At 50.1% G+C, this 13428-nt stretch overlaps 1 protein-coding gene across 3 annotated transcripts in view; it reads right to left on the reverse strand.

The window, feature by feature from the left end:
• CCDC180 (coiled-coil domain containing 180) overlaps positions 1-13428 on the reverse strand; it is a 97014-nt gene that overhangs the window by 32817 nt on the left and 50769 nt on the right. For all 3 annotated transcript variants that reach the window (XM_076053034.1, XM_076053035.1, XM_076053036.1), the window contains exons 23-24: positions 9141-9257; positions 6667-6765 (exon numbers count right to left, since the gene is read on the reverse strand). In XM_076053034.1, the coding sequence (XP_075909149.1) occupies positions 6667-6765; positions 9141-9257 (216 nt within the window). The remainder of the gene's footprint in view (positions 1-6666; positions 6766-9140; positions 9258-13428) is intronic.

Here is a 13428-nt window from a genome sequence, read left to right on the forward strand (position 1 = left end):
AGTCTGAGTCTATGAGAGTCTGGGTCTATGAGAGTCTATGGGTCTTTATGAGTCTATGCGTTTCTGTCTGAGTCTATGGGTCTCTATATGAGTCTATGGGTCTCTGTGTGAGTCTGGGTCTATGTGAGTCTGGGTCTATGAGATTATGGGTCTATGAGAGTCTACGGGTCTTTATGAGTCTATGGGTCTCTATCTGAGTCTATGGGTATCTGTGTAAGCCTATGGGTCTCTGTGTGAGTCTGGGTCTATGTGAGTCTGGGTCTATGTGAGTCTGGGTCTATGAGAGTCTATGGGTCTGTATGAGTCTATGGGTCTCTGTCTGAGCCTATGGGTCTCTATATGAGTCTATGGGTCTCTGTGTGAGTCTGGGTCTATGTGAGTCTGGGTCTATGAGATTCTGGGTCTATGAGAGTCTACGGGTCTTTATGAGTCTATGGGTCTCTGTCCGAGTCTATGGGTCTCTGTCTGAGCCTATGGGTCTCTGTGTGAGTCTGGGTCTATGTGAGTCTGGGTCTATGAGATTCTGGGTCTATGAGAGTCTACGGGTCTTTGAGTCTATGGGTCTCTGTCCGAGTCTATGGGTCTCTGTCTGAGCCTATGGGTCTCTGTGTGAGTCTGGGTCTATGTGAGTCTGGGTCTATGAGATTCTGGGTCTATGAGAGTATATGGGTCTTTATGAGTCTATGGGTCTCTGTCTGAGTCAATGGGTCTCTCTCTGAGCCTATGGGTCTCTGTGTGAGTCTAGGTCTATGTGAGTCTGGGTCTATGAGAGTCTATGGGTCTGTATGAGTCTATGGGTCTCTGTCCGAGTCTATGGGTCTCTGTCTGAGCCTATGGGTCTCTGTGTGAGTCTGGGTCTATGTGAGTCTGGGTCTATGAGATTCTGGGTCTATGAGAGTCTACGGGTCTTTGAGTCTATGGGTCTCTGTCCGAGTCTATGGGTCTCTGTCTGAGCCTATGGGTCTCTGTGTGAGTCTGGGTCTATGTGAGTCTGGGTCTATGAGATTCTGGGTCTATGAGAGTCTACGGGTCTTTGAGTCTATGGGTCTCTGTCCGAGTCTATGGGTCTCTGTCTGAGCCTATGGGTCTCTGTGTGAGTCTGGGTCTATGTGAGTCTGGGTCTATGAGATTCTGGGTCTATGAGAGTATATGGGTCTTTATGAGTCTATGGGTCTCTGTCCGAGTCTATGGGTCTCTCTCTGAGCCTATGGGTCTCTGTGTGAGTCTAGGTCTATGTGAGTCTGGGTCTATGAGAGTCTATGGGTCTGTATGAGTCTATGGGTCTCTGTCTGAGCCTATGGGTCTCTATATGAGTCTCTGGGTCTCTGTGTGAGTCTGGGTCTATGTGAGTCTGGGTCTATGAGATTCTGGGTCTATGAGAGTCTACGGGTCTTTATGAGTCTATGGGTCTCTGTCCGAGTCTATGGGTCTCTGTCTGAGCCTATGGGTCTCTGTGTGAGTCTGGGTCTATGTGAGTCTGGGTCTATGAGATTCTGGGTCTATGAGAGTCTACGGGTCTTTGAGTCTATGGGTCTCTGTCCGAGTCTATGGGTCTCTGTCTGAGCCTATGGGTCTCTGTGTGAGTCTGGGTCTATGTGAGTCTGGGTCTATGAGATTCTGGGTCTATGAGAGTATATGGGTCTTTATGAGTCTATGGGTCTCTGTCTGAGTCAATGGGTCTCTCTCTGAGCCTATGGGTCTCTGTGTGAGTCTAGGTCTATGTGAGTCTGGGTCTATGAGAGTCTATGGGTCTGTATGAGTCTTTGGGTCTCTGTGTGAGTCTGGGTCTATGTGAGTCTGGGTCTATGAGAGTCTATGGGTCTCGATGAGTCTATGGGTCTGTATGAGTCTATGGGTCTCTGTCTGAGCCTATGGGTCTCTGTGTGAGTCTGGATCTATGTGAGTCTGGGTCTATGTGAGTCTGGGTCTATGAGAGTCTATGGGTCTGTATGAGTCTATGGGTCTGTATGAGTCTATGGGTCTGTATGAGTCTATGGGTCTCTATCTGAGCCTATGGGTCTCCGTGTGAGTCTGGGTCTATGTGAGTCTGAGTCTATAAAAGTCTATGGGTCTGTATGAGTCTATGGGTCTTTGTCTGAGCCTATGGGTCTCTGTGTGAGGCTGGGTCTATGAGAGTCTACGGGTCTGTATGAGTCTATGGGTCTCTGTCTGAGCCTATGGGTCTCTGTGTGAGTCTGGGTCTATGTGAGTCTGGGTCTATGAGAGTCTATGGGTCTGTATGAGTCTATGGGTCTCTATATGAGCCTATGGGTCTCTGTGTGAGTCTGGGTCTATGTGAGTCTGGGTCTATGAGAGTCTATGGGTCTGTATGAGTCTATGGGTCTCTGTCTGAGCCTATGGGTGTCTGTGTGAGTCTGGGTCTATGAGAGTCTATGGGTCTCTATGAGTCTATGGGTCTCTGTCTGAGCCTATGGGTCTCTGTGTGAGTCTGGGTCTATGTGAGTCTGGGTCTATGAGAGTCTATGGGCCTCTATGAGTCTGGGTCTATGTGAATCTGGGTCTATGAGAGTCTATGGGTCTGTATGAGTCTATGGGTCTCCGTGTGAGTCTGGGTCTATGAGAGTCTACGGGTCTGTATGATTCTATGGGTCTCTGTGTGAGTCTGGGTCTATGAGAGTCTATGGGCCTCTATGAGTCTGGGTCTATGTGAATCTGGGTCTATGAGAGTCTATGGGTCTATATGAGTCTATGGGTCTCCGTGTGAGTCTGGGTCTATGAGAGTCTACGGGTCTGTATGATTCTATGGGTCTCTGTATGAGTCTGGGTCTATGAGAGTCTATGGGTCTCTGTGTGAGTCTGGGTCTATGAGAGTCTATGGGTCTCCGTCTGAGTCACTGATCACCAGGCTGAGACCATCAACTCATTACACGAGAGAACCCGGTTTAACCACAGGCAGCGGCTGGAACCCGGATTGGAACCCAGCGTCTCAGCGGTGCCGGCTCAGCGTCTCTGACCTCTGAGCTACCCAGCCACCTCTGATGATTGTATTTTTTTTTAGCGCGCTATTTGGGTGTTATCGCTGATGGTATCCTCACTGAGTCACCTTTCTGCCTGCAGCTGTTACGGACTGGCAGTGTGACAGCTACCGATCAAGAAATAGCCTGCGGGTCTTCGTAATTCACCCTTACATTTTGATCATGTGTAAGTTAAATATATATTTTCAGTGGATAATATTTGACATCTTATAGTATGTATGTTGAGCTTCTTCCACACCGTACGTACCCGACCGTGCTAATCGGAGGTGTAGTGTTGAGTCTATGGGTAGTGTTGAGTCTATGGGCAGTGTTGTTGAGTCTATGGGCAGTGTTGAGTCTATGGGCAGTGTTGAGTCTTTGGGCAGTGTTGAGTCTATGGGCAGTGTTGAGTCTATGGGCAGTGGTGAGTCTATGGGCAGTGTTGAGTCTTTGGGCAGTGTTAGTCTATGGGCAGTGTTGAGTCTCTGGGCAGTGTTAGTCTATGGGCAGTGTTAGTCTATGGGCAGTGTTGAGTCTATGGGCAGTGTTGAGTCTATGGGCAGTGTTAGTCTATGGGTAGTGTTGAGTCTATGGGCAGTGATGAGTCTATGGGCATTGTTGAGTCTATGGGCAGTGGTGAGTCTATGGGCAGTGTTGAGTCTATGGGCAGTGTTGAGTCTTTGGGCAGTGTTAGTCTATGGGCAGTGTTGATTCTATGGGCAGTGTTGAGTCTATGGGCAGTGTTGAGTCTGTGGGCAGTGTTAGTCTATGGGCAGTGTTGAGTCTATGGGCAATGTTGAGTCTATGGGCAGTGTTGAGTCTATGGGCAGTGTTGAGTCTATGGGCAGTGTTAGTCTATCGGCAGTGTAGAGTCTATGGGCAGTGTTGAGTCTATCGGCAGTATGTACGTTGAACTTCTTTCGCACCGTACGTAGCCAACCGCGCTAATCGGAGGTATCATTTCAATAAATAAAATTACTCTCATGAGATTGTTATTGCCAACTTACGGGGCAATGCATTAACTAGAGCCCCACGTGTTAACTGCGCCGTTCGCTCGCCCAGCTCAGCGGCGTCAAGCGAGCAGCTCACGATTGGAAGCTCGCGAATTACAAACCCGGTCGGGAGAGGGTCAGACTCATCCCCATCATACCTCCTGGGTCGATAAATTGAGCACCACTTTGTTTGTTAAGTAAACAGCGGTATTATCTATTTATGGAATAACCCCCGTCATAGGAACGTGGAATTTCCACCACGAGCTCAGGTCTGTAAGCGGGAGATGCGAGTTACAATCCCGTTCGGAGGGGTCAGACTCATCCCCATCACACCTCCTGGGTCGATAAAATTGGCACCACTCTGTGAAGTAAACAGCGTATGGAATGACCCCTGTCACAGGAATGTGGAATTTCCACCACGAGCTCAGGTCTGTAAGCGCTCGTTTGAGCAGAAAATCACTTTGGGCTATTGCCTTTTCGGAAGCGTGTTTGTCCGTCCGTTAATAAATGTGTAAGTATCCACCGGACGGGAAACTGTTCATGAGCCAATTTGAGACTGTTCATCTGGAAACATCCTGAAGCTAAAATGTTATCAGGGCCCCGCCGCGGTGTGCATGAGTGCAGTCTCTAACTTTCATTCACCGCGTCTCTCTCTCTCTTTTTCTCGACCGGGTGTGTAAAGTTCTCGCCACGAATGAACCTCAATAGCTCGGTGGGCTCGTCAAGGAGCGTAAACCACCATCATGCCAACTCCGGCTTTTGGCTCGGCCATCAAACAAAAGGCGGTGGCCACCGGCTGCATCGCGCGGCGCTCTCAGATGCGCTTCCACGGCCGTCTGGAACGCTCTTCCTTCCGATATTGGCAAGCCACTAGGAGCTATGCACTTTTTAAATCGTTATCCAGATTGACAAACTAATTTCTTCAGAACTGTTTCTGTGTTTAGTTTGTTGCCCTTCTTCCTCCGCGCCTCCGATTAGAAGTTCAACGTACGTACGTTATGCAGTCCTGAAACCACTACTCAATCTCTCCGGCCTCACTACTCGCTCTGCTATGAAAAAGAGCCATTACCGGTAACCTTGCCTATTATAGATTGATATTCTTAGCTCTTTCGGTAAAGTCACGTTGAAGGGACATCTTTACCGAAAGAGCTAAGAATATTAATTACTGCAGTCACGAAAGCTTTAAATCAAAATTTATTATAGATTTATGTTTTTTTCCTTTGAGGGCAGCATTATTTTTTTATTTTTTTAACTCCGTACTACCGTAACAACGAGTTAGGTATTCGTGGTTCTTTCGTAAAAGGGAAACAATAAAATAATAAATAAATAAATATATATAAGAATAAACAAAATATTGTTTTATATATTTTCAAAATAATAAATATATAAAACAATAAAAAAAATTGTTTTATATTATTATTTATTATTTTATTGTTTCCCTTCTACGTGACTTTACCAAAAGAACCAAGAATATGAATCCCTGCAGTCACGAAAGCTTTAAATCAAAATTTAACGAGTTAGGTGATCGCTAACAGCCCTTGGTCCCTAACAGTGTTGCAAGCCTAAGGCCAAACTCGGCCTTGAGCCACTCGGCTGTTCTCAAAGACGCAGGTGTTGGCGGCTCAGTCGTGCCTCGGATCTCGGCATCGGACTCGCGGGAACCCGCTAGGACCCGCTGGGGCCCTCTGGAATCCTCTGGAACCCTCTGGAACCCGCTGGGACCCACTGGGACCCACTGACACCCACTGGCACCCGCTGGGACCCTCTGGGACCCGCTGGGACCCGCTGGGACCCTCTGCGGCCCGCTGGCACCTGCTGACACCCGCATGGGATCTGCTGGAACCCACTGACACCGGCTGGGACCCTCTGCGATCAACTGACACCCACTGGGACCCGCTGGGACCCTCTGGGACCCTCTGGGACCCGCTGGGACCCTCTGGGACCCGCTGGGACCCTCTGGGACCCTCTGGGACCCGCTGGGACCCGCTGGGACCCTCTGGGACCCTCTGGGACCCGCTGGGACCCTCTGGGACCCGCTGGGACCCTCTGGGACCCGCTGGGACCCGCTGGGACCCTCTGGGACCCTCTGGGACCCTCTGGGACCCGCTGGGACCCTCTGGGACCCGCTGGGACCCTCTGGGACCCGCTGGGACCCTCTGGGACCCTCTGGGACCCGCTGGGACCCGCTGGGACCCTCTGGGACCCGCTGGGACCCTCTGGGACCCGCTGGGACCCGCTGGGACCCTCTGGGACCCGCTGGGACCTGCTGGGACCCTCTGGGACCCGCTGGGACCCGCTGGGACCCTCTGGGACCCTCTGGGACCCGCTGGGACCCTCTGGGACCCGCTGGGACCCGCTGGGACCCTCTGGGACCCTCTGGGACCCGCTGGGACCCTCTGGGACCCGCTGGGACCCGCTGGGACCCTCTGGGACCCGGTGGGACCCGCTGGGACCCTCTGGGACCCGCTGGGACCTGCTGGGACCCGCTGGGACCCGCTGGGACCCTCTGGGACCCGCATGGGATCTGCTGGAACCCACTGACACCCGCTGGGACCCACTGGCACCCACTGGCACCCGCTGGGACCCTCTGGGACCCTCTGCGACCAACTGACACCCTCTGGGACCCGCTGGCACCCGCTGGGACCCTCTGGGACCTGCTGGGACCCGCTGCGACCAGCTGTGCCGTTTCGGGCACTCGCCTCTTTGTCGACATGCGGGAAGGAGCACGCGTCAATCCGTTCCCGCAGCTGCTTAAGGAGCTCGGAGATCCGATGCGACTGAGCGTTGCTGGCTGCAACCTGCACGCAAAGTGCACACGTTTGGAGGAGAGAGAATGTGAGGGTTCGACTCCTGCAGCAGGGGATTCTGCGCATTGATGAAGCGTGGATCAAGCATGGCTAAGATATTTTTAATATCTGCGTGTATGTGTTTGAGCATGGATCAAGCACAGCTATGATATTTTTAATACCTGTGTGTATGTGTTTGAGCAAGGGTCAAGCGTGGATCAAGCATGGCTATGATATTTTGAATACCTGTGTGTATGTGTTTGAGTAAGGGTCAAGCGTGGATCAAGCATGGCTATGATATTTTGAATACCTGTGTGTATGTGTTCGAGTAAGGGTCAAGCGTGGATCAAGCATGGCTATGATATTTTTAATATCTGTGTGTATGTGTTCGAGTAAGGTTCAAGCGTGGATCAAGCATGGCTATGATATTTTTAATACCTGTGTGTATGTGTTTGAGTAAGGGTCAAGCGTGGATCAAGCATGGCTATGATATTTTGAATACCTGTGTGTATGTGTTCGAGTAAGGGTCAAGCGTGGATCAAGCATGGCTATGATATTTTTAATACCTGTGTGTATGTGTTTGAGTAAGGGTCAAGCGTGGATCAAGCATGGCTATGATATTTTGAATACCTGTGTGTATGTGTTTGAGTAAGGGTCAAGCGTGGATCAAGCATGGCTATGATATTTTGAATACCTGTGTGTATGTGTTCGAGTAAGGGTCAAGCGTGGATCAAGCATGGCTATGATATTTTTAATATCTGTGTGTATGTGTTCGAGTAAGGTTCAAGCGTGGATCAAGCATGGCTATGATATTTTTAATACCTGTGTGTATGTGTTTGAGTAAGGGTCAAGCGTGGATCAAGCATGGCTATAATATTTTGAATACCTGTGTGTATGTGTTTGAGTAAGGGTAAAGCGTGGATCAAGCATGGCTATAATATTTGTAATACCTGGGTGTATGTGTTTGAGCAAGGGTCAAGCATGGATCAAGCATGGCTATAATATTTGTAATACCTGGGTGTATGTGTTTGAGCAAGGGTCAAGCATGGATCAAGCTTTGTATCGTTAAAGATCGGTCGATTCTCGTCTAATCGAGCATTGGATCGTTAAAAACACGTCGATTCCCCTTCCAGTTTTCCTTATATGGGCAAAGTCATGCCCAATTACTCCATGTATGGGCCTAAAGCATTCACGTAATGTATCATTCGTTCTGTCGCGGATTCATTTTATCCTGTTACAGCGCTCTCTCTCTCTCTCTCTTCCACGATGTGCCTCCGGCTCGTGAGGCGTAGCCGCTGATGGGCCTGACCGGCTTTTCCTTTTCTCCCCCTTGCCCATTCCTCCACGTCACCGGGCGGCTGTTGTGACGCCGAGGGCGATGTTGGCGCGTAAAATGACGACCGATTGACAGTCACAGTAATGATGATGACGTTCACATCTTCGCGGTGCGTCGATGGCGCCGGAAGCTTTGCAACCTCGCAAACGCTGCGGCAGATTTTGCGACGAGCCTGCGGTAACGCTTTCCGCGGACGTAGGGGAAAGCTTCTCCCAGGCCTGCCTGCCGATGATCAAATCGCCTGCATTGTGTCCATTCAGATCTCAGAAGCATTACGACTACGTGCGTGTGTGTAGACGCACACGGTCGCGCATCCCCCGTGTCAACGCCTCTCATTTTATTTGCCTGTATGTTCCCCGTAATCATTAGGCGCTCATTCTCCACTCTCATTAAGCCTCTGCGAGAATGCCCTCCCTCCCCTTCCCTCCCTTCCACCCGCCTCCCTCCCTGTCCCCCCCCCTCCATCCCACCCCCCCTTTCTCCCACCCTTCCCTCCCTCCCCCTCCCCGTCCCACCTTCCCTACATTCCCATTCGTTACACCGTAATTGGAGGCCGAGCCTGCTTTGTGCCACGGTGGTTGCAGATGAACGCACCTTCAACCTGCGACACCACGCCGCCTCGGTGTCGCAGGTTGTGATCGTGGCGGCGGAGGTGACGACGGTGGTGATTGTGGTGGTGGTGGTGGTGGTGGCGGCGGTGGTGGTGATCGTGGTGATGATGATGGTAGTGATGGTGGTAATCATCGTGGTGGTGGTGGTGGTGGCGGTGATCGCGGGATGGTGGTGGTGATGATGGTCGTGGCGGTGGCGATCGTGGTGGTGGGAGTAGTGGTGATGATGGTGATGATGATAGTGATAGCGGTGATCATGGTGGCTATGGTGGTGATGATGGTAGTGATGGTGGTGATCGTCGTGGTGGTGGTGGTGGTGGCGATCATGACGGTGGTGATGAAGGTCGTGATGGCGGTGATCGTGGTGGCAGTGCTGCTGATGGTGATGATGGTAACGATGGTGGTGATCATGGTGGCGGTTGATTTGGCACTCGGCTCACCTCGGTTTTGATTCTGACTTGCGCGCCCATGAGACCGCGTTGGATCTTCTCCAGGATCACCAGGTCGGACATCATGACCCTGAACTTGACCTCGAATTTCCCCACAATCGTGGCGGTCTGCGGAGATATCCCACAAGGCGAGACATAAATCATGGCCACAGCGAATGGTGTATGCCCATTACAATATATTTGGAGTCTGGGTATCTCTCACTCTCCCCTGTGGTCGCGAGGATTTGTCTCAGGGTCGTCCGGTTTTTTGCACTCCACATTTAGAATCAACGTCACGCTTTGAGAGTATTTGGCTGCTATAAATTCCACGTGATGATAAGCCACTTTCGTCGCGCTGTCATTTGTAACAGGGGATGCCCATTACAGTATATTAAGAGTCTGTGCATGTCTCTCCCTCACCTGTGGACGCATGGATTTGTCCCCGGGTCGTCCGGCTTTTTGCACTCCGCATTTAGAATCAACGGCACGCGTCTAAGAGTATTTTGCTGATATAATATTCCACGTGATGATGATGATGATGCCACTTCGTTGGGCTATCATTTGTGGCCAGGTCACTTCTGAAAAAGAGCTACGCAGCTCAGTGGACCTTTACCTGCTAAAATAAAAAGATAGATTATTTATAGATTTCATTATTATTCCGCATTTTTTTTTTTTACTCGGGAGAGCCTCACTGATTCGCAATACTTTTTTTCAGTTTGCACCTCCCAAGATTTCGCGATGCTGCTGCTGTTGCTGCGTGATTGCAATTGACCAACGTGCAGATATTAGTTTAAAATGTCTGCAAAAAGGGGATGGTTTTGGCTGATGCCAATTCCGCTGTGTGTGTGTGTGTTTTGGCACAGCAGGAGGCATAGGTGGTGGTACATCGGCCAGTCATCTCAGTCAACCAGCGGCACCTGCTGGGTCTGTCCCGTGACCTCCTGCCCAGCGGGCGCTCGACACTTCACGTGCCATTAAAGTGCACCTAGCCTGGCACAAGCGCCGTGGTGATGTCACCGCGCTACTGAGTGACGATTGGCGGCTGTTGTTGTTGTTGTTTTGTTTTTATCGACGGGAAGGGAGCCGGAGGACACGGAGGAAACCCACGCAGAACCGCGGCGGGGAGAGCGACGGAAAACACACAAACCTCCACACACACACAGAGAGAGATGCGCTCCGAGTCGGGAATCGAACCCAGACTCTTCTTGTTGCGAGGCGCGAGCGTCACCACCGCGTCGCCCTGCCGCCTTAGAGCCGGTAAGTGGAGCATGCGCACACGCGCGCGCACACACACACACAGAGCGAAGCAATGTCTTAAATTACCAAAATTACCGATCGGATTTATCACAGTGCTACAGTCTTGCATCTCGAGCATTATAAATCAGAGCCCTGGGTGAGTGGGGGGGGGGTGTGGGGGCTGTGGTGGGGGGTTGTGCTGGTGGGGGGGGCCCTCAAGATCCGAGGGGCTGGGCTGCCGCTCGTAAGGATCGTCGATTCATTCCGGCATTGCGATCATTGTACTGGGACTACGATCGCCTCCTGAATGAGCACGTACGCACGTTGAACTTCTTTAGCACAGGGCGCAGCCAACCATGCTAATCGGAGGTGCAGTGTTGAGTCTAACAAATTTGAACAAATTTGACCTCAGGTACTCTTTGGTTCCGTTCGGTAAAGTCACGTAGGTAAAAAAATAAAACGACAAAAATCACGACGTTTCGGCCACAACACAAGCGGCCTTCATCAGGTGAAGGGACCAGCCTGTCTCGAAGACTGCGTGACTTTACCGAATAGAACCAAAGAGTATGGATCCTTGCAGTCACGAAAGCTTCAAATCTAGAAATGACCTCAGGTCTTCACTCATCCACCAGCTTCACATTCCCTATTGCTGTACAAAAACCGGAGGAAGGGCCTTTGCTATTGATGCCCCCAGGGTCTGGAATGCTATTGCCAATAAACTGCAACTTGAATCACTACCTATGAGATCTTCACTCAAAACTGCTCTAGAGGAGTTGTACACCCCTAGCTGCCACTGCCATTCAGTGGCCTAAAATAAAATAAAATGTTTCGCTCCGGATGACCGCTGCAAAGTATTATCTGTATTTTGATTTAGTGTGCTGATCTTAAAGGTGCATTGAAAAATGTGATACTCCGACTGATGCTCCTGTTGTTTGTGGAGTGCCTCATGCAGCCAGCTGTGGCTCTAGGGTTTGGTGTTACATGTTATTTATGTAGTTTATTGTTAAAAATTCGGTCACAGTTCCTATGATCACCGTTACATTGCATTTATGGCTTTATTTTGGTGATTTCTAAAAGTTTTTTGGTTTGGACATGTTTTTGTTTATTGTAGTACGGAGTTAGACTGATGGCCTTAATCTTAGTTGTCTTGTGGTTGTTTTTGTTTGACTTGCATCCCACTGGGATTTTTTGCACACAGCGTTGGTGTACGGTGCTTTTTCAGGAATATTTTGATGGTTTTTTTCCTGGATTTTCTGTTTGCACAGTCACATAATCACTTTAAGATGTTTTCTTGTTCATGTTTTTTGTTTGTTGCGGTTGCACCCGATTCAAGAGTAGAATGGCTCACAGGGCTATACCAAATAAATTAAACTATGAAACTAAACTATGGGCAGTGTTGAGTCTATGGGTAGTGTTATTCTATGGGTAGTGTTATTCTATGGGTAGTGTTATTCTATGGGTAGTGTTATTCTATGGGTAGTGTTATTCTATGGGTAGTGTTATTCTATGGGTAGTGTTATTCTATGGGTAGTGTTATTCTATGGGTAGTGTTATTCTATGGGTAGTGTTATTCTATGGGTAGTGTTATTCTATGGGTAGTGTTATTCTATGGGTAGTGTTATTCTATGGGTAGTGTTATTCTATGGGTAGTGTTGAGTCTATGGGTAGTGTTATTCTATGGGTAGTGTTATTCTATGGGCAGTATGTACGTTGAACCTCTTTCGCACCATACGTAGCCATCCGTGCTAATCGGAGGTGCAGGGGGGGGGGGGGGGCTAAAGACAACGAGCTAAACGCAAATGACAGTAATCATTATCGTCGTCAAAATCATCATCACCATTATCGTCGTCGTCATCACGATGGATCGTCGTCGTCACGATGGCTCGTCGTCCTCACGATGGATCGTCGTCATCACGATGGATCGTCGTCATCACGATGGATCGTCGTCGTCACGATGGCTCGTCGTCATCACGATGGATCGTCGTCGTCACGATGGATCGTCGTCGTCATCACCGTCGCGGCTGTCATCCGTCACCCGTCATCCCAACCACCGCCTCTGCCCCTCTGCCCATGCAGACGCTGCCACCGCCGGCAGTGCAAAGGGGCAGCGCGCTGGACTTGCAACCCAGAGGCCGCCGGTTCCATTCCTCCATCTCCCAGTGGCGTGGGGGGAGGGCGGTGGTGGGGGGGGGGGGGGGGGGGTGGTGAGTTTCTTAAATCCCCCCCCCCCCCCCGCCGCCTCCTCCACTCTCTCTGCATAACCCCCCGCCACAGCCTCTGGTCCACCCAGCGGTGTGGATGGGTTCAGCACGGTGAGGCTGCTGCAGTCGGCAGGGACTCCGCGTGCGGTGCCCGCCGCCTCTTCGAATGCGCGTGGTAGGGGCCGGCCAAATGCCCTCCCGTGCGGTTCCTTCCGCCGGCGGTGAAGTCAGCAGGCGATTAGTTTTCACGCGTTTTCGCACCAAATAGGCGCGTAACGATCCGTTAATTTGGTCGGCTGATGCTAAATTATTTTGCTCAACACGTAGGCTTTCGCGACCAATATCATCCATAATAAAGGGGTTAGATTGGGTTACATCGCGTAAATATGCAAATGTGTCGTTAAACCAGCCAATTTGTAAGGTTTGTCACGTAAACGGAACGTGCTAATTTGTTACTAGTACAGCACACCGGTGCTTCATCAGGCTGTTACCTGATGAAGCTGGTTGTAATTACTGGCGAAACGTCGTACTCAGGTTGTAAATGTTGTGGCTTGGCTCTCCAACACACCGATGTGCTGTACTAGTACACTATACACGACACTATACACTACACGACTATACACTACACTATATACTACACTATTAAACTATACACTACACTACTATACACTACACTATACACTATACTACTATACACTACACTATACACTACACTACTATACACTACACTATATACTACACTATTACGCTATACACTACACTGCTATATACACGACACTATACACTACACGACTATACACTACACTATATACTACACTATTACACTATACACTACACTACTATACACTACACTATACTACTAT

The sequence above is a fragment of the Petromyzon marinus genome, chromosome 59 (genome assembly GCF_048934315.1).
Source record: "Petromyzon marinus isolate PM22_M1 ecotype Great Lakes invasive population chromosome 59, UKy_Petmar_22M1.pri1.0, whole genome shotgun sequence".
NCBI lineage: Eukaryota > Metazoa > Chordata > Hyperoartia > Petromyzontiformes > Petromyzontidae > Petromyzon > Petromyzon marinus.